At 40.3% G+C, this 25,666-nt stretch overlaps 1 protein-coding gene across 3 annotated transcripts; it reads left to right on the top strand.

Moving 5' to 3' along the window:
• On the top strand, nucleotides 1–25,404 carry LOC110209847 (uncharacterized). 3 transcript variants are annotated; one of them, XM_020988575.2, is made up of 6 exons: nucleotides 6–329; nucleotides 16,095–16,236; nucleotides 16,388–16,433; nucleotides 22,219–22,305; nucleotides 24,880–25,017; nucleotides 25,153–25,404. In XM_020988575.2, the coding sequence occupies exons 1-5, from the start codon at nucleotides 207–209 to the stop codon at nucleotides 25,010–25,012; spliced, it is 531 nt and encodes a 176-aa protein (XP_020844234.1). In that variant the 5' UTR covers nucleotides 6–206; the 3' UTR covers nucleotides 25,013–25,017; nucleotides 25,153–25,404. The 3 variants fall into 3 exon arrangements, with proteins under 3 accessions (XP_020844235.1, XP_020844234.1, XP_020844232.1); XM_020988573.2 differs by having other exon boundaries at nucleotides 24,880–25,404; XM_020988576.2 differs by lacking the exon at nucleotides 22,219–22,305 and having other exon boundaries at nucleotides 1–329; nucleotides 24,880–25,404.
• Nucleotides 25,405–25,666: the final 262 nt, after the last annotated feature.

Below are 25,666 nucleotides of genomic sequence, written 5' to 3'. Positions count from 1 at the left end.
AAAAACCTTGCCAAATGACATTAATGGAAGGAAATTTGGGGACTGGGTATTGGCTGAGATTGGAAGGTAAAGAGAGAATGGGTAGAAATGAAGGTGGGAGTGAGAAGGGAAGCAGGCCCCACTCATGAAAGGCTAAGAAAAAAGTCATTCAAAGCTAGTGCTTTAGCAAACAGGCAAGGACCAGGAGAGACTGGTAAGGAAGAAATATGGCGCCCTCACTACTTCAAAAACAAAAAGGAAGGCCCCAGACAAGAAATAGTGAATCCTTCAGACCATGGATGCCACAGTGGACCAAGAAACATGCTCCTGACCCGTGGAGTAAATGTGAGGTAAGTCTACAATTATAGGTCTTCGAAAGCAGAATGAGAGCCTCAGAGAAGTAGAGGTCTAACTGTAAATCATCTTTATCATGTATTATTTACATATTGTCTTCCTCATTAGAATGTATGATTCTTGAGGGTAGGACTTTCCACTGCCACAGTGTTGATTGCATATTATGTTGGTTGTATATTTTGACAATCACATTGCTGATTGACAAAAATGTACATACTGCATCATGCTGTCATAATGCTCCAAAATATAGAATAAGGTGCATCAAGAGGTGCTGCTTAGATGGAGATTTTACAATCAGCCAGCTTTCACAGAAGATAGAACATTTTGAGGAAGACCTGACTCCAAATCTCAACTCAGACGCACCTGCCAACTTAGCAACTTCTCCCTCAGTTTGCTCATCTGTAAAATGAGGATAATAATAGCACCCCACCTCCCAGGGTTGTTGTGATTATAAAATGAGATGATGTTTGTGAAACATTTTGCAAAAGAGGTATATGAATGTTAGCATTTATTATTATTGTTAAAATGTAATATTCAAAATAATGACTTTTCTAAGGTTTGCCCACAAATATAAACTGATTTGACAACTCAAAGAAAATAGTAGATACAATTTTGTCAAATAATTGCATTTCTTTGGTCTATCTGCACCAACATAAACTGTTTTGACGAAATAAGCCATGTTTTGGCCAGTTGTGTGAAATTTAGTCAGAGCCTTCCTGAGGTGTTCAAAACTTAGCTGCACAGACATCATACTTAGCAAAAATCCTATCTTGCATTATATTATATTTGGTATTTGAGGTTTGTAGCATATAGGGCTGTGTATACTGGCTATGCCAGCAAGGCACATACCCTGGTAGGTCTTAGACAGAGAAGCTCCAAGCACAGCAATGGACCACGTGAGCATTTTTGATCAGCTTCATTTGGTTTGGAAAATAGCTCATCACTAGGGTGATAATTTTTTCGACCAGCCGCATGTTGAATCTCAAAGACAATCTCCTGAGTTGTGGAGGGACTGCAATTTTTGTTACCAGAGGGAGGGTCCAACAGTGAAATGACAGAGTGACAGATCCCTGAGGTATTGAAAGAGTTGTATGTGAGTAAAGGAAAATTGTCAATTAATAAGCACCTATTATCCAGGCATTGTGCTAAAAGCTGGAAATTCAAAGGCAAAGGTGAACTGCCCCAAGGGTGTTGTACAGGCATACCTTGGAGATATTGCATGGTTCAGTTCCAGGCCACCACAATAAAGTAAATATTGCAATAAAGCAAATGACACAAATCTTTTGGTTTCTCAGTGCATATAAAAGTTATGTTTATGCTATACTGTAGTCTATTACATGTGCAATAGTATTATGTCTAAAAATAATGTATATGCATTAATTGGAAAACACTTTGCTAACTATCATCTGAGCCTTCAGTGAGTTGTAATCTTTTTGCCGCTAGTGGGTCTTGCCTTGATATTGATGGCTGCTGACTGATCAGGGTGGTGGTTGCTAAAGGTTGGGGTGGCTGTGGCAAGTTCTTAAAATAAGACAATAATGAAGTTTGCCAGATCGACTGACTCTCCCTTTCACTTGAACACTTAGAGGCCAATGTAGGGTTATTAATTGTTCTCATTTCAATATTGTTGGGTGCCCCAAAACAATTACTATAGTAACGTCACAGATCACTAATCACAGATCACCCTAACAGATATAATAATAATGAAAAAGTTTGAAATATTGCAAGAATTACCAAAATGTGACGCAGAGACACAATGTGAGCACAAGCTGTTAGAAAAATGGCACCACTAAAATTGCTCGACTTTGGGTTGCCATAAACCTTCAATTTGTAAAAAATGCATTATCTGGGAAAAGTAATAAAGTGAAGCACAGTAAAATGAGGTATGCCTGCATTCCAAAGGGGGAAGAGAACATGTGTGTCTGTATAGACAAAGAATACACAAAGGACAAACAGTGCCTTTATCCATGATAACCATTCATTAAATATTCATTTAATGAACAGGATATTAAAATCCTACTTTCAGAGTCTGCACATGACACATTCCTGTTCCTCTTTTGCTCTTTGTCTTTCTTTGTTATTATACATTACCCTTTTTGGGGTTTTCTTGGCAGAGATACTGGAGTGTTTTGCCATGTCCTTCTCCAGTTTGTTTTACAGATGGGGAAACTGAGGCAAACAGGGTTAAGTGACTTTCCCAAGGTCACACAGCTAGTATGTGTCTGAGGCCAGATTTGAACTCGTGAAGATGAGTCTTCCCAACTCTAAGGACAGCACTCTATCCACTTCACAACCTAGCTGCCTTGGCAGCTCTTTCTCTGGCTTGGCCTTTTTCATCCATTGGTCAGTAGTTTTGAGAGTCAATGCACAAGCCTTTGGGGGTTGGTAATTAGGAAAGGCTTCATGTAGAAGGTTGTTTAGAAGTTGTCTGAGTTTGCTCAGATTTGAACTGCTAACTGAGGTAATGGGGTACAGTGAATACGGTCTGGACTATTTGGGTTCAAGTCCAGACCCTGACAGATGGGCTGTGAGAATCTGGGAAGTCGCTTAACCATTCCATGGCGTGGGCAACTCTCACAAGACTAAATTGTGGAAAAGCAGATGCTGATCTACACTGGCAGAGGGAATTTCCTCCTTGGGAACTCCCTATACCATTGAACTCATAGGTCTGATTAAAAAAACCAAACGAACAGGTAGCCAAAGGTCCTTATCTGGGTGGGTCATTTAAATGGATGAATAATGTTGTTGTTGTTGAGTCCTGTCCAACTCTTCTTGACCCAATTTGGGATTTTCTTGACAAAGATACTGGAGTAGTTTCCCATTTCCTTCTCCATCTCATTTTATAGATGAGAAAACTGAGGCAAACAGGGTTGAGTACTCACCCAGGGTCACACAGCTGTTACGCACCTGAGGCTGTATTTGTACTCAGAATGATGAGTCTTTTGTGACTCTTCCTGACTCCATTGCACCACTTAACTGCACCCAAAATAGATGGATAGAAAACACCAAATAATTTCTTCTTGAATTTGTTTTTAAGGGTAAAATGAAGGGTTAGTAATCAAGAGATGAAAAGGACTAAACCATTTCATATAGACAGGAAATTCAGATTCAGATTCTTTAATGGCATCAATTACATATTTTATATTTGATGATTCATTTAAATTTCCTAATGATGTCATTTAAACTCCTAACTTCTTTGTTTCTTACGTATACACGCATGCAATTTTAGAGTTAGAGGAAAAGATAAGTGGTCCAATTCTCATGTTACACATAAGGGACACATAGTAGGCACTTAATAAAAATTTTTTAAGCTTGATTTGATTTAAAGAATGTTAAATTTGGAGTCAAAGGACTTGGGTTCTAATTCCAGTTCTGCTTAACATTTCCAGGACCAGAGAATATCTAAAAAGACTCTTTTCACTCTAGATACAAATTATGATTCTATGATATTCCTAGATTAAAGCTTGGGAACGTGATATTTCCTTTTTTTGGGTCACCTGAAATCTCAAAAATGAAGGTAGTTATCCTTTACTCTAGAGTTCTCAAGGCTTGAAAATAATGAATTGATGTAGGGAATACACACACACACACATACACATAAATACATATATATTTATAGTATATACACACATATACTTGCACACGCATATTTATCAGTTAGGTGGCTCAGTGGACAGAGCCCTGCATCTGGAGTCAGGAAGATCTGAGTTCAAATCCAGCCTCAAACACTTACTACCTATGTGACCCTGGGCAAGTCACTTAACCCTGTTTGCTTCAACTTCTTCATCTGTAAAAAGAACTGGAGAAGAAAATGGCAAACCATTCCAGTATCTTTGCTAAGAAAACCCCAAATGGGGTCACGAAGAGTTGGACATGACTGTATATGTGCGTATATGTGTGTAGTGCCATTAGGAGAATTTGTTTTTCTTGAGTATGAATATTTGTTATAAGAAATTTATTTTTTTCTCTTCATTTTCCCCAATGGGGTGAGGGTAAAAAAGGATAGAAAATAGATTTCTATTCATTAAAAAATATGGAAGCTGTGTGTGTGTGTGTGTGTGTGTGTGTGTGTGTGTGTGTGTGTATACTATAGATGTTAAATGCTGCATATACTTTCAGATGAGGTCCCTGTGTTTTATTTAACTGTAGTTTATTTAACTGTAATAACTTTGGTACAAGAGGCTCAAAGTATGGGAGTGATCTGTAAAAGATATAATGTAAAAACAAAAGACATCAATAAACCTCAAAGTGTCATTCACCCCGCACCCCCCGCCCCCCCAAAAAGAGAGAAAATAACTAATTAAGACTTAGCTATGCCTTTTAGGAGCATGATGGTTATCTGGTAACCTTTAATTCAATTGCGAAGCATCTGGATGGTTGGGAACTACCTAGCCAGCAAAGGTCACACAGAGCTTCCCTTTCTCCACACCTTGACCAAAGAAGCAGCAAGATCACATTTGGGATACTACTGATTTTGAATGATTACTAATTCAGAGGAAACTGCTATTCCTTACTGGGCAATATTCCATAAACCCATTATCTTTCTGCTAACTGTGATTGAAAATAAATAAATGAAACTACTTGTACTTTCACTTTAAAGACTGACTACTATGGGTTAAGCTTTTCTGCAAAAGGCAATCATCCTGACTCATTGTTTTCATTGTCACATTTAAAGCTTCATTTGTACTTCAAGTAAATGCTCCAGTCAAGTGAAAAAACATGGATAAAAGCAGATTGAGCTGATAGGTCCCCACCTTTCAGTGTGTGCAAAGAACTGATAAAGGCGTATGAGTAACTTGTCTGCAATGGAGCCCGTATCAGCCATAATTCAGCTGTAATAGATCACTTGTGGTCCAAGAGTGTTTAAGCAGCATCCCTATAATCTTGGCAATTTCTAACATTTTCAAATTTACCAGGGAAGCATCCCCCACTAGGAAAGTATGCTGATAAGCAGGGATCCATCCAAAATAGTAAGAGTCTAGAAATTATGCAATTCGAGGAATTGTTGATGGTACTGAGGTTGTTTAACCCAGAGAAAAGACAGCTAAGGGGAGAAATAAAAGGAAGTGATGTGTTGTTTATACATTTGGTACAGGAGGCAGACTTAGGGCCAAAGGGTAGAAGTCATAAGGAGATGGATTTTGGGTTAATATTAGAAAGAAATTTCATACTTAATAGATCTAGACTCTGAGCAGGACCTTAGAGGCTTACAGGTTTCAGAGTTCTTATTTACAGATGAGAATATCAAAACCCAGGGTCGTGAAGAGACTCATGAGAAGTCACAGAGGTAGAAGTCATCAGAGCTGGTGAGAGTGAGATTCTGATTCCAGAGTCAGTAGGTGGATAGACCATTTATTAAGTACTTATTGGGTGCCGGGCACTGTTGCTAAGTCTGAGGATACAGATAAAAGCAAGCAAGATAATCTTTGCCCCTAGGGAGCTTACATTCTAAAGGGGGAAGCCGATACAACAGGGTAGCTGGAAAGAAGGGGAGCAGGGTATGCTGGAGCCACTTCTAGTGGTTATTAATTGGTTATTAAGAGTCAGTTATTAAATTTTTGTGCGTAAACATTTACACCTTAGAAATCAGTAAATGCTACAAATCAGGGCTTAATGTGTTGTGTTCTTGATTGTTTAGACTAGGCAGCTGGTTAGAACAGTGGCTAGAGTACCATAGAGAGTCAGGAAGACCCAATCTGGCCACTTACTAGCTGTGACCCTGGGCAGGTCACTTACCCTCTGTCTGTCTCAGTTTCTTGAACTGTAAAATGGAGATAATAGCACTTATCTCCCACGGTTGTTGTGAGGATCAAATGAAATAATTGTAAGGTGGTCAGTACAGTGTCCAGTACATAGTAAGTACTATATAAATGTTAGTGATTATTATAATTGTGAGAGTGGTGGAGAAAGTATTAATGATACAAGGCATAGTGTTTTTTTTTTTCATTTAGAGAATCAGTTATTAAACATTTACTAGCACTCCGCTGAGGGAGGCTGCTTTATCAATACCTTGGTGAAGAGATAGCAGGGAGGTAATATGGAGGCCAGCACCCAAAGAAAAATAAGATGAAATCTTACCTTTTCAGAACAGTGGGACCCAGGATGAGCGCAAACATGTTATGTGAGGTCTGAGGGGAAAGTTTTCTTATTGACTTGAATGTTTCATGGAAGACATGGAAACTGGAGACAACCAAAAGTGAGGTGAAGCATTCTGGAGTCCTTCCTAAAATGGCAGTTCTGAGGAGGGAGTCACCAATGAGATGAGACTTGGGGTGGAGATTTCCCAGGATGACAGTGAGGTTTTTTTTTCCTTCTTCCATTTGTTTGCTGTAGTCATGTCTGACTATTTGTGACCTTATTTTGTGATTTTCTTTGCAAAGATACTGGAGTGGTCTGCCATTTCTTCTCCAGCTCATTTGACAGATGAAGAAACTGAGGCAAACAAGGTTAAATGACTTGCCCAAGGTCACACATCTAGTAATTGTCTGAAAGATGAGTCTTCCTGACTCCAGGCCTGGCACTCTATCCACTGAGCCACCAGTGGGGCAGGGGAGGTCAAGAAGAAATAGGGATAAAGTTGAAGTGAAGGCGAGAAAGAGATGAACTCTTTCCATTGCATCACCAGATTTAGTCTTTATGCCTTACCTGCCTCCTGGCTCCACTGCTGAGGGTCCCCTTTCACATCAGTGAGTCTTCCCAGAAACTCAGTTCTGGAGAAAGGCCTCAGAACAGTCATTCTTCCCCCCCCCCATAGTATTTTTTCCCCCAATTACATGTGAAGATAGTTTCCAACTTTCACTTTTATAAGATTTTGAGTTCCATTTTTTTCTCTTTCCCTCTCCTCTCCTTTCTCCAAGATGGCATGCAATATGATATAGGCCATACATGTACAACTATTAAACATATTTCCACATTAGTCTTGTTAGGAAGGAAGAATCAGAACAAAAGGGAAAAACCACGAGAAAAAAAAAGAGAGAGACAATAGTTTGCTTTGATCTGCATTCAGACTCCATAGTTCTTTCCCTGATGTGGATAGCGTTTCCCATCATGAGTCTTTTGGAATTGTCGTAGATCCTTGCGTTGCTGAGAAGAGCTAAATCTATCAAAGCTGGTCCTCACAAAGTGTTGCAGTCACTGTGTACAATGTCCTCCCTCGGTTCTGCTCACTTCACTCGGCACCAGTTCCGGTAAGTCTTTCCAGGTTTTTCTGAAATCTACCTACTAATTGTTTTTTACAGAACAGACATTCTCGATTGTCCAGATTTATGTCTTTATGCAGGTACCTCCTTCTATCCCTCCTCCTACTTTTCAGCTCCCCTTTTATATCTTAGTCTCTTCTATTAGAATGTAAACTTCTTAAGCTCCTCTTTTCCCGTATTCATACCTCCAGCTCTTGACTCAATGCTAGGCACATTTTCAGCACTTAATAAATGCTTGTGGATTGAGTACGAGGCTGCAAGTCCTCCGACAATTAGCTCTGTTCATCACCAGAATGGGCTGCTTCATATGGTAATGAATTCGCTAGGGTGCTGCATAATGGCCCAGGCCTTTCACTACCAGGATCCTTTCCCTCCACCTCTGCGCTGACTAATTAGCATGTCAGAACCAACCCTCAGAGCCAGTCATCACTGATCTATGTACCTGTACCCCAGCCTCTGAGAGGCTGATTTAGCCTTGAGTCCCGGCCATGCCTAGCCCCCTTGAGTATCAGGAAAAGAGGGTACCACTGTGACCTCATTTTATATGACCAAATCTCTGGTGCCCCTCTTTAGCTGAGGATGAGCTATCTAGGGGGAATCTCTTTCTCTTCCTGAACTGTTTCTGGTTGGAAATACATGCTGAAGAAAGCTGGCTTTACCGTTTCTCAACAACCGTTTTTTTCTTTCAACTTCCAGAGATTAATTTAGGGATTCCCCTTAATATGCCTGACTTCTAACGCTGGAAAATGGGTCTGAAACCCTAGCAGCTGCCTCTACTTTCAAGAATTCCTCTTAGGGTGCATAAAGAACAAGGACTAGGAAGGAGCCTGGGCTCCATATCCCAAGGGGACAGACTCACCATTTCTCTAACTGATATCCAAGCAGGGACTAAAGCATGAGCCTCATGTTTCTTGGTTTCTCTCCTAGTTGACCTCATAAATGGAACCAACAGGGGTCAGACACTCTAGCACTGAGGATTAGAGGTCTGATGGGTATCCACTAAGGAAAAAAATAAATTGCTTTCATATTCATGCACTGGATGAGTGAGTGGATTACCATGGTTTTCTTCTGATTCAGATTCTATTAAAAAGAGAGTTCTATTTCTATTAGAGTATATAAATATTTACTAACACCTATTATGAGCTAGGCACTGTGCTAAGTACCGGGGGTACAAAAAGAGGCAAAGAAACCGAAAGAAACCCCCAAACAAACCAAAACACCAAAAATCCAGTCCTTGCCTTCAAGCTGTTTTTGTTGTTGTTTGACCTTTATTCTTGAAGAGGACCATGAGGTCAGGGAGGTGATGCCATGACATGCAAGTGAATTGGATTTAAGTGAGGGAGGGCTGTGCAAAGTCACCAGCCTCACTTTCTCCTCCAGAGACAATCTAATGGCGGACAACACACAAACAACTATGTATGAAGCAAGTTATATATGGGAGAAATAGGAAATAATTAACAGAGGGAAGGTATTGAAATTGAGAGAGGTTGGGGAAGGCTTCCTGTAGAAGGTGGGATTTTAGTCGGGACATACGGGAAGCCAGAGAGGTCGGTAGTTGGAGTGGAGAAGGGAGAGTGTTCCAGGCATGAGGGACAACCAGAGAAAATGCCTAGGGGCAGCTAGGTGACTCCTGAAGTCAGGAGGACCTGAGTTCAAATCCGGCCTCAGACCAAACACTTGACACTTACTAGCTGTGTGACCCTGGGCAAGCCATCTAACCCCAATTGCCTTAAAAAAAATAAAAAATAAAATGCCTAGAACAGAAAGAATGGAGTGCCTTGTTTGTGGAACAGCCATGTGGCCAGTGTCACTGGTTCAAAGAATACCTGTCCCAGACTAAGATGTAAGAAGACTGGAAAGGTAGGAGGGGGCTAAGTGTGGGCTTTGAAAGCCAAACAGATCATTTTGTATTGGATCCTGGAGTTAATAGGAAGCGCACATTTAGGGTTGGAATTTATTGAGTAATGGGGACCAAAGTCAGGAGACTCCCAGAGCCACTGCTAACTTTCCAGGTGACCTTTGTCAAGCCATTTCCTCTCTGATCCTCAGTTTCCTTAATGAACTGTGAATTCTAAGGTATAGCTCTTACATCCCATGGTTGTGATTCACAGCACCATCCCTATAGAAGCATCTATAGACATGAATGACAGATATATTCTGGTAGTTGACAGCGGTTAAGATTAAGTCACCATTATTCTGGTTTGTCAAGACTGGCTCAATCTTGGAAGTCTCTATATTTTCTGCAAGCTTTGGGCTTTAACTTGGTTTTTAGAGCCATAATTAGACACTGGAGAGATCTTAGGAGGCTGTTTATAGCTGGGATTCTGAGAAGGGACTCTGACAGCCAGCAGTTACACCTACTTGCTAGCCAGCCCAGTTACAGCAGGACAATAGACATTTAATGACAGCCATCAAGATCCGGAATTTCAATTAGAAACCAAAGTCTTTTGCCTGATTGAGGATCGAGGTGGGAAATAACCTTCATTTGTGTGAGTTTTGAAAGGGAGCCGCTCATTATTTAGAAGCAGAGACACAAATTTTGCTGAGTGCTAACTGCACCTGAATTGTGTCGGTTATATGAGCATTTAGTGACTAGCTCAGACAGACTAAATCAAAAGCATTCTGGACTGGGAAAGTATTTTGAGTCTTACAGAAGGGAGAAGCTAAATTATCTTTGCAAAAAAGGAAAGGCGAATCAATAAGTATTTATTAAGCTCCGACTGTGTGCCAAGCATTACAGTAGGTGCTGAGAATACAAAGAAAGGTCAAATATAGCCCCTACTCTTAAGGAGGGAGAAAACATGCCAACAGCTATGTACAAACCAGTTACATGCAGAGTACATTGGGGGTAATCTCAGAGGGAAGGCACTAAGATTTAGGAGGTCTGGGAAAGGTTTATTGCAGGGGGTGGAGATAAAGAGAGAGAGAGTCCTAGGCATGGGGGACAGTCATTGAAAATGCTTGAAGTGGGAGAAGGGGAAAAGAAACAAGTGTTTATTCCATGTCTACTATGTGCCAGGCACAGTGCCAAGTGCTTTACAAATATTATCGTATTTGATAATCATAATAGTTAACATTTATATAGCACTTACTATGTGCCAGGCACTATGCTAAGCACCCTATAAATATTATCTCATTTAGTAACAATAATAATAATAATAGCTAACACTTTTATAGCACTTACTATGTGCCAGGCACTGTGTTAAACACTTTATAAATAATATCTCATTTGATAATAATAATGGTTAACATTTATATAGCACCTACTATGTGCCAGGCACTGTGCAAAGCACTCTATAAATATTATCTCGTTTGATAAAAATAATCATAATAGGTAACATTTATATAGCACTTACTATGTGCCAGGCACTATGTTAAACTCTTTATAAATAATGTCTCATTTGACAATAATAATGGGTAACATTTATATAGCACCTACTATGTGCCAGGCACTGTTTACAAATATTATGTTATTTGATCCTTACAACAACTGTTACCATCCCCACTTTATAGCTCAGGAATCTGAGGCAGACAAAGATTAAGTGACTTGTCCAGGGTTACACAGTGTATGAGAGTGATTTGAACTCTGGTCTTCCCTGACTTTAGACCCAGCACTCTATCTTCTGCTCTACTTAGCTGATGTCCAATTTGAGAAATAGCAAACCCATATCACTGGATTGCAGAGTACATGGTGGGAGTAAGGTGTAAGAAAATGGGAAAAGTAGGAAGAACACTGGGTTACGAAGGGCTTTAAAAGCCAAAAAGGATTTTATATTTACTTTATCTGTTCTATTTATTTTATTTATTTATATTTGATCCTGGAGGTGATAGGGAGTCACTGAAGTTTACCAAGCAGGGGCTGGGGGTGACACACTCAGACCTCAGATTTAGGAAAGTCACGTTGGTAGTTAAGTGAAGGATGGACTGCAGTGGAGATGGCAGGCAGACCAACCAGCAGGTATGAGGCAATGCTGACCTGTACCAAGGCAGTGCTAGTGTTAGAGGAAAGAAGGAATCTCTATTTCCACTCCCCTATCCTGATATTTTTGCATCAATTTGCCAAAAAAAAAGTGCCTTGGAATAAGCCTTCATCTACCAGATCTTTGAATCTGGTTTGCATTTCCAAAAATAGAGAGGAAAACCATTTTTTTTTTCCAGTTTTGAACTAATGTTTTTTAGCTACTTCATTAAATGAACATAAACTCCCTGAAGGCAGGGACTATGCCACTTTTTAATTTGTATCACCATTATGTTAGGCACAAGGTAGGTCACTTAATAAACAATCAGTAAAAAAAACTCCAAAACATTTATTAAACGTGCATTATGTGCCAGGCACTGTGCTAGGGGTTAGGAATACAAAAAAGGGCAAAAGACAGTCCCTACCCTCAAGGAGCTTACAATCTAATGACATGACAGATAAGGTAGGTCAGCTTAATATATACATATCCCATGTTGAGCGATTGATTTTTTTTTTTTTGCTTTTAGGCAATTGGGGTTAAGTGACTTGCCCAGGGTCACACAGCTAGTAAGTGTCAAGTGTTTGGTCTGAGGCCAGATTTGAACTCAGGTCCTCCTGACTTCAGGGCCGGTGCTCTATCCACTGCGCCACCTAGCTGCCCCTGAGCGATTGATTTTTGACCACTTCAGTTGATGCCTTGGAGCTCTTGGCTGTTTTAAGTTGTTTAGCTGTTCTAGTTGCAAGTGAGTTTTTGACATTCTGAGTCAGGCATTTCAAACATGGTAGTCATTATCATTTTCCCCCTTGAAAGTAGCAACCATTATTCAGATGCACAATTAATGAAGAGAGACAACATGGTATACTGGTTAGAGGAGCCACCCACGGAGCCTGGGTTCAAGTCTTCAGTTTGACACATACTAGCTATGTGACCCTGGACATCTCATCTAACTTTTTACTACTCTCTAGGCAGCTATAAATAAGATTAGCAGAAAAGGTGACCCATACTGGTAGAATCTTCATCTGGAAATTCCTCATACCACGGACATCACAGGTGTAATATCTATCCTTATCCTCTTTATTGAAGGTGTTAAAGATGGATAAAATGTTTCCAGATTTCAAGACAAGACACATACCCAGTGCAGGCGATATAGCACCAGCCCTGGAAACAGGAAAACCTGAGGTCAAATCTGGCTTTAGACACTTAACTACCTGTGTGACCCTGGGGCAAGTCACTTAGCTTTGATTGCCTCAAAAAACCCCCAAACATATGCCCAGAGAATCTGAAGTATTGCAAAGATTTTCTAACTTAACCAAGCTTCTTCTGGGACTCTGTGGTAGCCTTAGATTTAAAATATCTTACTGCCACTGTCTCCTTCTGTTGGGGTCATTGCTTCATTTTAGACTGCCTTGTTGTTGATTTTTCTTCAGCTAAAACCTGGAAGAGCCAAAGGTTTTCCCTCTTCGTTTCAGAGTGGTAGGAAATAAAAATGAGAAGCACGCTTGATAAAAAGTTTATTCTCAATGTGGAATTTTGATGAAGCCATTCCATCAAGCCACTTACTTGCCCAAGATCTATTTTATGAGCTTGTCCCCCTCCAAAAGGGTGGATTAATTAATCGACAAGCTTTTACGAAGGATCTATTGTGTGTCAGGCATTGTGGGGAGCACAAAGACAACAAAGAAATCGTGATCCTTTCTAGGAGCTTAACCTGAGCTGGGGAAAGAGGGAAGGAGAGAGAAGAGAGTGGATAACATGTACACATATAAATGATACAAAAATATATACAAAGTAAATACAAGATAATGGAAGGGAGCTAGTAGCTGGGGTGGTGGTGGGATCAGGAAAAGCCTCATGGAGGAGGTGGCAATTGAGTTCATCTTTGTCTGAAACTGGGGACTAAAGCGTGAGGAGAAAGGGTGTTCCATGCTTGGGGATTAGCCTCTGTCAAGGTATGAAGGTTAGTGTCTTGTGTGACCAACAGCGGGTAGGTCGATTTGGCCTGCCCATAGATGGAGTACATGTAGGGAAATGATGTATAATAAGCCTGGAAAAGCAGCCAGCTGCCAGGTGGTGAAAGGCTTCCAGTTCCAGAGAGGTTATATTTTTTCCTAGAGGCAATATGGATTCACTAGATCTTCTTGGACAAGGGAGTGATAAGGTCAGAGCTATGCTTTAGGTGGCGGTTGTATATAGGATGTAATGGAGAGGGGAGAGACTTAGGGCAGAGATATTAAGTAGAAAACTATGACAATGGTCTCCTTTGGGCGACATAGGTCTATACCATGGAAGTGGCCCAATGTGAGGGGAAGGGATGTACACTGGAAATGTTGATCACTTCTTTGTTCCTCAAGTGCTTAGCACAATTCCTGGCACATAGTAGGTACTTAATAAATGCTTAATGACTGCCAGTCTTGGTAGGTCAGTCAACAAACATTTATTAAGCACTTACTATAAGACAGGCACTGGAAATATAAATATAGGCAAAAAGACAGTCCCTGCCCTTAAGGAGCTTATATTTTAATATAAAGGGAAAATAAAAGGGAGAAGATCACTTATAAAAGGGAGCTGAAAAGTAGGGGTGGGTGGTAGAAAAGGAAGGCAGGGTGAATTGTAGTGGTGATGTAGGGTGGAAAAATCCAGAGAGTCAGGAGTGGGCTTGGAGAGAAGTAAGTCATGGCTAGATGGGATGAGTTCTCGAATAAAAGTTCTGGAGAGGAACTATCCAATAGGAGGAAGGGGTTGTATGCAAAGAATGGAGGTGGAAGAGTCTAAGTAGTCAGGAGTGGAACCAGGAGAGAAGAGTGTTTTTCTCGGTCACTCAGATTGCAGCCAAGATTGGAAAGAAAGCAAGAAACTGGGAAACAATTTTCACAGCAAGTTTCTCTGATAAGGGCCTCATTTCTCAGCTATGTAGAGAATGGAGTCAAATTTATAAAAATACAAGTCATTCCTCAGTTGAAGAATTGTTAAAGGATATGAACAGGCAGTTTTCAGAAGAAGAAATTAAAGCTATCTATTGTCATATGAAAAAAATCCTCTAAATCACTACTGATTAGAGAAATGCAAATTAAAACAACTTCGAGGCACCATCCCACACCTATCAGATTGGCTAATATGAGAGAAAAAGAAAATGATAAATGGAAAAATTGGGACACTAATGCACTGTTGGTGGAGTTGTGAACTGATCCAATCATTCTGGAGAGTAATTTGGAACTATGCCCAAAGGGCTATTAAATGGTGCATACCCTTTGATCCAGTAATACCACTACCAGGTATGTATCTCAAAGAGATCAAAGGAAAAGGAAAAGGACCTATATGCGTAAAATATTTATAGAAGCTCTTTTTGTGGTGGCAAAGAATTGGTAATTGAGGGGATTTCCATCAATTGGGGAATGGCTGAACAAGTTGTGGTATAGATTGTGATGGAACAGTATTGCGCTATAAGAAATGATGAGTAGGATGGTTTCAGAAAAAACCAGGAGGACTTGCATGAACTGATGCAAAGTGAAGTGAGCAGAACCAGGAGAACATTGTACATAGTAACAATATTGTACAATGATTAAATGTTAATGACTTAGCTATTCTGATCAGTATAATGATCCAAGACAATTTTGGACTTATGTTGAAAAACATTATCTGCCTTCAGAGAAAGAACTGATGAAGTCTGAATGCAAATTGAAGCATGCTTTTCCTTTTTTCCTTTTTCTTTTTTTTTTTTGGAGGGGGAGAAGTTTGTTTTCTTTAGCAGCATGGCTAATATGGAAACATGTTTTGCATGGCTTTATGTGTATAATCTACATCAAACTACTTCCCTTTTGAAGGAGGAGGAAAAAGAGGGAGGAAAAGAATTTGGAACTCAAAATTTTTAAAAATGAGCATTAAAAATCGAGCAATAATTGGAGAGAAGGAAGTCATAGCTAGATGGGATGAGTTCTCGAATACAAGTTCTGGAGAGGAACTAACCAATAGGAGGAAGGGGTCATATGCAAAGGATGGAGGCGGAAAAGTCTAAGTTGAACATTTGAGCAATATTTAATGAAATAAAATTTAAAACTATTTAAAAAAAAAGAATGTGAAGGACTGTGGTGTGAAAGCTGTATTACACTTGCTTGGCCTCAATTGGCAGACTCAGTAGCAATAGGTAGAAGTTGAAAGAAGGCAAATTTAGATTCGATATACAGAAAAATTTCGAAACAATTAGTACTTTCTGCAAGTGGAGTGAGCCATCAAAGGAGACAGTAGGTGCCCCTTTCATGGATGGACGGCTTCAAGTAAAGGCCAGATGATCCTTAGTTAGGTGTTTTGTAAAAGGGTTTCTTTTTCAGGGATGGTTTATGCTAGATGGCCTCTGAGGTCTTTTCCAACTCGACGATGCTGTGATTCTGGTTTCTTTTTGTGTCCTCCAGAATATAAAATCTACTCTCTGATTTTCTGTATTCCAGCATATCTGATTCTTCTGTTTCTGTTGTTGAGTCATTTCAGTTGTGTCCCACTCTTTGTGACCCCCTTCGGGGTTTTCTTGGCAGAGATACTGGAGTGGCTTGCCGTGTCCTTCCCCATCTGATTCTTTCATCTCCTTCCTTTCTCCGTCTCTTTTTTGTAGGTAATGCTTGTCATGGGCTCCCTGGTCTTCCTGCTTTACATCTGGCAGTATCATGACAACTTCCATTTCCAGGTGGTCCATTTGTATGCCCACCTGGGCTACCCCAATGCCCAGCACATCCTAGGACAGAGATATCTGAAAGGTAAACCTCTGTCCCCAGCTAGAGCACAGTCTATTTGGGGGAGGGCACAGTGGTTAGGAGTCAGCAACAGATCTACAGCTAAACCTGGAGTGACAAGCAGTTTCATTTAATTTGTCTTCCTCTCTGTAACTTGTTTTGCTCTTTTCTTCAGGAGCTGGTGTGGTCAAGAATGAAGAGATGGCAATGCACTGGTTTAGGTAAGAAACTTCCAGTTTGTTACAACATTGGAATTCAAGAGATTGTTGTTGTTGTTTTTTTTAAAGAACATCGAACTCTCTTGAGGGCATTTTAGGAAGCAGTAAGACCTCCCCCATCCTTGAATGAGTCTAGCCTACTGCTTTTCTTATAGTCTTGGTTTTGTCTCCCTTTTTATCCTTCTTGAGGAAAAATTAAAAAATACATTTCAAAGTAGGTGATGCAAAGAAAGAAGAGGGCTGCGTAGTTATCCTCTCTATTTGAGAAAACCTAGACAGATTCAGATAATTAAAGCAAATAACAGCTAACAGACATTACACTAACTTAAAGCTACCTATTACTTAAGACTTATTAAGCAGCTTCCTCACAACAGCTCTGCAAAATAAGTATCGAAAATATCATTTCACCATTTTGTAGACGAGGAAATTTGGACTCAAGAATGTTAAGTAACTTCTTGTTGTTTGTTCTTTATTCTCAAAGAAGACCACGCTATCAGGGAGGTGATGCCATGACATGCAAGTGAATTGGATTTAAGTGAGGCAGGGCTGTGCAAAGTCACCAGCCCCACTCTCTCCTCCGGAGCCATCTGGGTCCAGTGGCCAGATCTAGATCAGGACAACTGGAGATGGCCCAGGATGCAGTGGGGGCCTTAGCTTTTTCAAGCCAAGATCTCATTTTGAGGCAATGCTTAGGTTCTAACAGTAAGGGTTGGAGCATTGCAGGGCTAATTGTAACATGTACTATTCTAGCTAAATAGCAGATCAAAAACTCAGCAATACTGGATTTGTTGCGTTGTTAGACTTGTTGAACCTGCAAATATCATGGATAATTATCTGTAAATTGTACATTTTCATACTGATGGAAAAACCCAGATGAAGCCTCTTTATGATTCAAATATATATGTTAAAAATCTGGTTTTCCCAATAAACCAAATACCTGTCTTCACAGTCCTACTTCCACACAGCTCTCTCTGTTTTGCTTGTCTAGCTCTGGTCTTTGGGGCTCTCGTACAAAAACAAGGCTTGTTTTAGGAGAGTCATTATTTATAGGAAGCTGAGAATAACTTTGGAGATTCGTACCTGGCTCATGGCAGCTCCCTTTTCATGCTCCTCTGGGAGGGTAGTGGATGGAAATAAAGTGGCTTTGAAGATGCCAGGAGCACTGCCAGCATGGAGACAGGTGGTGGGGAACAAATAGAATATAGGGTGGGCATGCAACAAAAATAGCCGTACTTAAAGACTGCTTAAGGGCTGTCCAGACCCATTTAACAGAAAATGGACATCTGCTGCATAATGGTCCATATTTGCTAGATGCTCAAAGTCCCAAATGCTGCAATGTTTCCATCACGTTGAGTTTTAAGGGTCCCTGTTCAATCATTCCTAAGCTTCAAGACTCAGATTCTTATAGAGCTTGAAATGAGTTTGGGCAAAGTAGAGCATATTGTTTACACCTGTGGCTTTTCAGAAGGGGAAGCCTCCTAATCCTACTCACACATTCTCATTCTTCCTTTCAGTGAGTAGTTTGCTAAAAAAATACATCAGGAAAAAAAAAACCCAAATAAATCAAGAAGCCTATTCCTTTAACCTCTAGTTTACAGTGGAATACTCAGGGTGAATTCTTTTATTTGAAGTCTTGGAATTTCAAAATTTCTTTCACCATAGGATCATAATATTTTAGAACTGAAAAAGAATTTTGAGATCATCTAGTCCAGATAGCTCATTTTCCAGGAAGTTCCAATTCGATACTCACCCAAAGTAACATAGTTCATAAGTGGTAGAGGACAGGATTGACTGCCAAGTCCTTTTATTCCATTCTTCTGACTTTAAATCTATTACATCATTCTGCTTTTGCACGGTTTGCTATGAGGGCCTCTGGCTCTTTTTTTCTTTTTCTTTTAAATATTACTTTATTTTTTCTAATTATATATAAAGACAATTCTTAACATTCATTTTTTTCTTTTTTTCCTTTTCTTTTTGGTGAGGCAATTGGGGTTAAGTGATTTGCCCAGGGTCACAGAGCTAGTAAGTGTTATGTTTCTGAAGCTGGATTTGAACTCAGGTCCTCCCGAATTCAGGGCTGGTGCTCTATCCACTGTGCCACCTAACTGCACCCCCCCCCAGTAACATTCATTCATTTTTTTTTTTTGGCTAGACAATGGGGTTAAGTGACTTGCCCAGGGTCACACAGCTAGTTAAGTGTTATGTGTCTAAGTCCAGATTTGAACTCAGGTCCTCCTGAATTCAGGGCCGCTGCTCTATCCACTGCGCCACTTAGCTGCCCCAACATTCATTCTTAAAATAAAATTTTAGTTTCAAATTTCCTCCCTCCTTCCCTCCCCTCCCTCCTCCTTAAGCTTAACCAAGGGAGAGGGTCCTGGATCTCACTCAGGGTGAAATTCCTCAGTCTCTAGATTAGCAAGCTGGGGGGTAGAGACATGATGGAGACGTGATGCCAGCTCCTTTCATGTCTTTCCAGAGTCTTTTACTTCAACAACCTGAAGTGGGCTTGGCCTCTTTCAGCTTCCCTTTTGAACTGGAAATTGACTGGAAGCTTGAAGAAGACTCTTGTGACAGGGGTTACACCTCGTCACGTGATTCTATTCTATTCTCCATTGTGTTTACTAGGGGAAAATTGTAGAAAAGCAAGTTCATCATAGCATGTGACATTTGAGGTTCTGTGATTTAAAATTCTATTTAAACAGCACTGAGTTTGTGCACCTAGATGGCCACAGATTCTACATAGTTTTCTGTACAATTTTGCAACATGGAAGGGCAGCATCATACAGTGGAAAGAATGCTGCTTTTGGACACCAGAGGATCTGGGTTCAAATTCTGCTTCTATCACTTACTACCTTTGTGTTCTGGGTCACATTTTCTTTTTAAACTCTGGGCTCTATTTTCCTCATTTGTATGTAACATCCCTTCCTCACTTTGGGCTTGCACAGTTCCCCTTAAGTTACTTCTCTTTTTAAGAAAAAAATTTAAATTCATGAAATAAAACAAGTTACTTCTCCCTTCACCCACACACACAATACACAGAGTCACATGATTGTCCTTCAGGTAATTGCCCAAGATCACCTTGAGCGGGAGTGGTATATATAAAACGAGGTAGTGGAACTAAGTGACATTTAGGTCCCATCTAGTCTATAATCTATGTCTATATATAATCTATATCTAGTCTATAAGTCTATAATCATTTGGTGTTATAAAGGAAGGAAGGGAACAAGATTTATTAATCACCTACTATGTGTCAGGTGCTTTACAAATATAATTTCATGATCCTCTCAACAACCTCAGAAGGTAGGTACAATAACCATCCTTATTTTACAGTTAAGGAAATCGAGGTTAAGTGACTTGCCCAGAGTCACAGAGCTAGTAAGTGCCTGAGGTTGGATTTGGACTCAGGTCTTCTTGACTTCAGACCCAGAGCTCTATCCACTGTGCCACTTAGCTGCCTCTCTAAAGAAAAGAGTACTTACACTCCTGTTTGAAGAAGCCGGTAATTTGGGATTTAAATAATAATCTCCTGATTTTAGCAACAAGTAGGTGATTTTTTTTTTAAGGGAAGGGGTGGAGGGAAACAGCTAATAAATAAGAATGAGAATTCACCACTGGTGGAGCTATGAATTAATCCAGCTCTTCCGGCAAACAATTAAGAAGTATGCAAGAAAGGCTGTACGGTTTATATTCTCTGACCCAGAGATATGCTTCCTCAGATCTATATGTACCTATCAGACTTGTTCCATTAGACCTATATCTGCAAAAATATTCATAACAGCATTATGAATTATTGATTAAAAAAACTTCTAGAATCAAGAGGCATGCCCAATAACTGGGGAGTGGTGGAACAAAAATGGTGTCTATGTATCATGGAACCCTCTGCAAAGGCAGGGTGGCGTAGTGAACTGGGAGGCTGAAAGATATCTGGACTCAGGACCTGCTTTTAAGTCTTCTGAACAATGCACACAGTGACTATGCTGTAGGAGGTGAGGGCAGCAATAAACTTGGTGCAAACCCAAAAGACAATGCTGGGGCTGTATTATCAAAGTTAAAGTGGGTTTCCTTCCTTTGAAAATAGCTGCCATTTACTTACATTATCTTACTTAGTTCCTCTGTCTCCTTAGCTGAATCATCATCCTTTCCACTGTGGGTGTCTCCCAAGGCTCTGTCCTGGGCCCCCTTCTTGTTTCTCTATAGCCTCTCTTTTGGTGACCTCATCAGCTCCATTGGGTTCCAATAATTATCTCTGTGTAGATTAGTGGCATCAATAGGGGCCATTAATTCTTGTAACTGGATCCCTGTGAGTCACATATTGATTTAAAAAAACCCATATATTAACACTATCTATGTTCTATTTTGGTTTTATTTATTTTGTTAAACATTTCCCAGTTGCATTTTAATATGATTCAGGTCATACTTGAAGAGTTGCGGGCTGAGTGTTTGACCCCTCTGATATAGATGACTCCCAGATCTGTCTAGACCCAGTCTCTCTCCTGGGTTGCAGCTTAGTATCACCAATTGTTCATTGGACAATTCTAATCAACCAATCAACCACACATTAATTAAATGCTTCCTATGCACTAGATCCTATGCTAAGCCCTGGAGATACAAACACACAAAAAAAAGTGGGAAGGGGAGAGGGAGAGAGAGAGAGAGAGAGAGAGAGAGAGAGAGAGAGAGAGAGAGAGAGAGAGAGAGAGAGAGAGAGAGAGAGAGAGAGAGAGAGAGACAGACAGACAGACAGACAGACACAGACACACACACACACAATCTCTTTTCTTAAGGAACTTAAATTTTATTGATGGAGACATCAAATATCTATATAAGTACGTAGCATGTAGTGTATAGTATTCTTTCTCCAAACCCACCCCTCTCCCCCACTTCCCCATTTCTATCAAGGATAATACTGTTCTTTCAGTCATGAAAGTTCTAAATCTGGAAGTAAACTAAGTAAACCTATGGAAACTGCTAAGATCACCAAGAGAAGAAGTAGAGAGTAAAGGGCCAAGGGTAGAGCCTTTGGCTACACAAGGGTGGGACAGGGATGATGAACCTGCAAAGGAGGTTAAGAATCAGTCCCACAGTATGGAGAATTGGGAGACAGCAGTGTCTCTAAAACCCGGAGGGCAACGAGAATCCGGGAGGTGAGGGTAGCCAACTGTGACAGACCCTGCAAAAGAATCAGGAAGGCTGAGGACCGAGAAAAGTCAACTGGATTTATTAGTAAAGTTATTAATAGTCTTGGAGAGAGCAGTTTCAGTTGAGTGGTGGCAGAGAGAGAAGTCAGATGATAAGGGATTGAAAAATAAGTAGCAGTGAGAAAGTGGAGGCAAGAACTATAGCAGCTTTTTCTAGGAGTTACGTACAATTTACCTACCTGGACTGCTATTTGTTCTAGATTTAGAAACTTGCTTTTTTTCCTTACTTTTAAAATTTTTAAAAATTTTATTTCATTTTTAATTTATGGAATAAGAGAAGTATTTCCATAACATAGTACAATAAGAAACTTTCTTCTTAAATCCCCGCTTCCCCAATTCATTTAAAATATTGATCAATGTGTGTGTTTAACATTTTAAAAGCCTAAAATGTGCAACTCTGGGGCTTTGATAAAACTAACCTGTGCATTTTTTGAATGATATTTCTAGCAAATATATGATCATTTATAGGTACTTACTTTGAATAATCCTGCTTTGAAGATTTCCCTCGGTTATTTCCTTCTGTAGTTTGGCTTTTCTTCTTTATTTCCTTCTAGTTACTAGCTCCTTTATCTGCTTCCTTTCTCTTTCAGACAAGCCTCCCAGCAGGGTCACCCTCGTTCTTCCTTTAACCTGGCAGTCGGGAAGCTAAAAAACAGAACTCTGGCAATTGAAGAAGGGTAATCAAAATTACTCATCCTTTTCTGTCCACTGGAATTTCAGTTCTTCTGAACTTGCCCTCACTTGTTGTTGATGAAGGATGGGAAGTGAGGTACTGCACATGCAATGTGTAACTTGGTCCCTATCCCATCTTCTTTTCCATTGGGATAAGTCCTGATGAAGGGCTGAATATATGGCGTGTGCTTAAATGTCTACAATTCTTGAAAATTAACTTCATGTTAATAAGGGGAGGAATGAGGGGGTGAGAGTTGGTGAACCTGAGCTCAAAGACAAGGATAGAACAGGATCCTTCACCTCTCACCTGAATTTAGAACTTTTCCTTAAGGAGTTGGGGTTGGGGAGGAGGTTTCTCTGGAGAGACCGCACTTCAACATAATCTTGTATAAATGGGATCAGCATGGTCTTGAACAAATGGGATTTTATAGGTAAGAAGAAGATGATAAGCAATCTCCTTTGTCCTTCCCTCTTTCCTCAGTGCCTATCCCTCAGGGGATGTGTTCCTTACTTATCTCAAAATAATATGTGGTGCTATTCATCCCCACCTTGGATGGGATATTCTACTTTCTTTTTAATGTGTCCTTAGAGCAGGGTTTTTGAACTGGTCTGGGGCCTGTAAGTTTTCTTTGTTAGCTATTTCTGGCGTGGCTAACTAGAGAAAATAAGTAGCTTTCTGTGAAGGAGGACTTTTCATTGTTGTTGTTCTTTGTCCTTCATTTTTCGAAGAGGACCAAGGTCATCGTTTCTTGACTTGTGTTTTGACTTGCTTATGAATTGGATTTAAGTAAACCAGAGCGGCACAAAGTCTTGAGCCTCTCTCTCTGTTACTGAGTCATTGAAGGCCAGTGGCAGGACAAAAGTCAAGATAGCTGGTGATGGCCCAGGATGCAGTAGATGGCCTTGGCATCTTCAATGTCTGACCAAGCTCCAAGCATTTTACAGTGCCTGCTTCAGCAGCCTCCGTGACCATTGAAACAAATTATTCTCATTCTCCCATTCTGCTGGGGAAAGTCTTCACATACTGGACTTTTTTAGTTGTCCCTTTCCAGTTGGGAGTCACAAAAAGCATCTGTAGGCACTCATGACCATTGTGGGGAGTGGGCCTCTATCCTTGTGCTAAGGATTTTGGCTGGGAAACAATCCCACTGTAGTAAAATAGTTGGGCTTCAAATGTTTTAAAGCAGTTCTCAAAGTATAGCCTTATGACCCCTTGGACTCCTGAGACCCTTTCAGAGGGTTTCTAAGGTCAAAACTATTTTTATAATAATCTTAATATGTTTTAATTTCTATTACAGTAATATCAATAGACATAGTGCACATAAATAAAAGCTCTTTGGAGGAAGGTCCTCAAAATTTTTGAGTGTAAAGGGGTCCTAAGGCCAAAAAGTTTGAGAATGACTGTTTTAAAGGAATATTTCATAAGATCATAGATTTTGGCATTGGAGAGGAGTATTATTTCGGGTTGGGCTTGACTCAGACTAGTCCCCTGTTACTTTAGATTTGGTTGTGGAACCACATGGGCACTTGTAGGTCATTCAACAGGTAACAGAGAGATTGACATCATCAAAGTAGGACAGACATTGAGGACACCTCAAGCTGATTCAGCTTAGTGAAACTCCCTTGTTCAAGTTGCTTATGATGCTTTATACTCCTGCAACAAGGAAGGGATGTCAGCAATCTGAGCCCTTAGTCCCTGAGCCAACCAAGACTTGAGAATGGTTTCAATATCTCTTAAGGAAAAACCAGCTTAGCTTGCATGGAGAGGTATTTGTTAGGGCAGGATGTTACCACTATCACAACCAGGTGCCCTTCCTGGCTTTACATAGAACCCCCAGCAGACATTGGGGAGCAAGACTGACCAAGCTATCAATCATCTGCCTATGCAGCGGACCTCCTAAGTGTGTTCAGACAACTCATTCCCCTTCCCTTCCTGTGGGCAGGACTGTTTAGTAGCCAAACCTCTTCAGACACATGGCTATCCCTTTGAATCTTAGGGAAGCAAAAGAAAAATTGCTACTATTTTGCTGTTAACTCACCCTGTGGCTCCTGGCTTAGTTTTACCAGAAGCACATGGTCTTCCAAAATATTTATAGCAGTTTTTTTTTTGTGGTAATAGTACTAGTGCTTAAGTTATGGTTAGCCACTTAACATCAATTAGACTTAATTTTCTTTTTTTTATCAATTAGTTTTTGCAAAGGAATATTTATTTCACAGATACAACAAAAAGAGAAGCACAAACATTTTCTCAAAACCCCTCGGGGGGCATGTTCTTGACCCTACACCCCTGCTATCCCTGGGGAGAATGATTTCAGGCTTAATGCAGTTTCTAGAGAGCATCGGTGCTGCCAATTTCACATCCAAATGCAGCCTGGCTGTTGAATGAGACATCTTCCACCTGTGGGAATTCCCTCAGCAGATTATGCTGATTCCTGCTCATAAGGGTGGGGGTCATTGTCTGGTCTTCCATTACGCTCATGAGGTGCACACTGGTACTTTTATTTCTTATTGAAGGGGATGAGAGGATGGGTTTATCCTTTTTCTCTGAACATCTAACTGACACTTTCTTTCTCTCCTAGGGAGGTCGAGATGCTTCTTGGTGTGGCTGCAGGTCAGGGGCTTCCAGAGGCCCAGGAACTGTTGGAGAAACTTATCCAAGGAAGAAACAAACTATCACCCGCAGAGAGCCCTGGGAGTTCTCATAGGCCATAGCCTAGGTCCTGAATACTCTGAATGCTTGAATGAAACTTTCATTTTCCTGTAATAGATTCACAATATTTTGTGAAATGTGTAAGAGAAGTTGACTTTTAGTTGTAGTTACATTGATAACTGTCTTCTCTTTTGGCTTTCAGAAATGACTAGAAATGATCATGAAAAGTGATTTCAGAGCATGGGATAGGAAGTAGGAAGCCCTGGATTTGGAATCTGGCGACCTGTGTTTGAATCAAGGCTCAGCTACTTCCTTAGATTGTAAGCTCTTTGAGGGCGAGGACTCTCTTTTTCCTCTTTTTGTGTCCTCAGTACATAGCACAGTGACTGGCACATAGCAGGCACTTAATAAATGTTTATTGATTGATAATAAATATTGATTGATTGATTGATGACATCAAGTAAAGTTCTTTACCTTCTCTGTGTCTGAGAAGAGCTGACTGCAAAAAAAAAAAAAAGAGGTCAAAGTCTCCCACTGCATCTGGGGCCATCTCCAGGTGTCCTGAGGAGGAGTGGAAAGTGAGGCTGGTGACTTTGCACAGCCCTCCCTCACTTAAGTCCAATTTACTTGCAAGCCATAGCATCACCTTCCTGATGTCATGGTCCCCTTTGATAAAGAAGGACAAACAACAGTCTGAGAAAAGCCAGCTATGTATT

This window comes from Phascolarctos cinereus, unplaced genomic scaffold (assembly GCF_003287225.1).
Source record: "Phascolarctos cinereus isolate Bilbo 61053 unplaced genomic scaffold, phaCin_HiC Scaffold_9;HRSCAF=440, whole genome shotgun sequence".
In the NCBI taxonomy this organism is placed as follows: domain Eukaryota; kingdom Metazoa; phylum Chordata; class Mammalia; order Diprotodontia; family Phascolarctidae; genus Phascolarctos; species Phascolarctos cinereus.
Note: the sequence above shows the minus strand (reverse complement) of the source record. Positions and strands in the feature narration are given on the sequence as shown.

Coding starts and splice junctions, on each gene's coding strand:
- LOC110209847 (XM_020988575.2), top strand. CDS start 207: ATGGCGCCCTCACTACTTCAAAAACAAAAAGGAAGGCCCCAGACAAGA. Junction 330..16,094: donor ACCCGTGGAGTAAATGTGAG/GTAAGTCTACAA, acceptor TCTTTTTTGTAG/GTAATGCTTGTCATGGGCTC. Junction 22,306..24,879: donor ACTCTGGCAATTGAAGAAGG/GTAATCAAAATT, acceptor TTTCTCTCCTAG/GGAGGTCGAGATGCTTCTTG.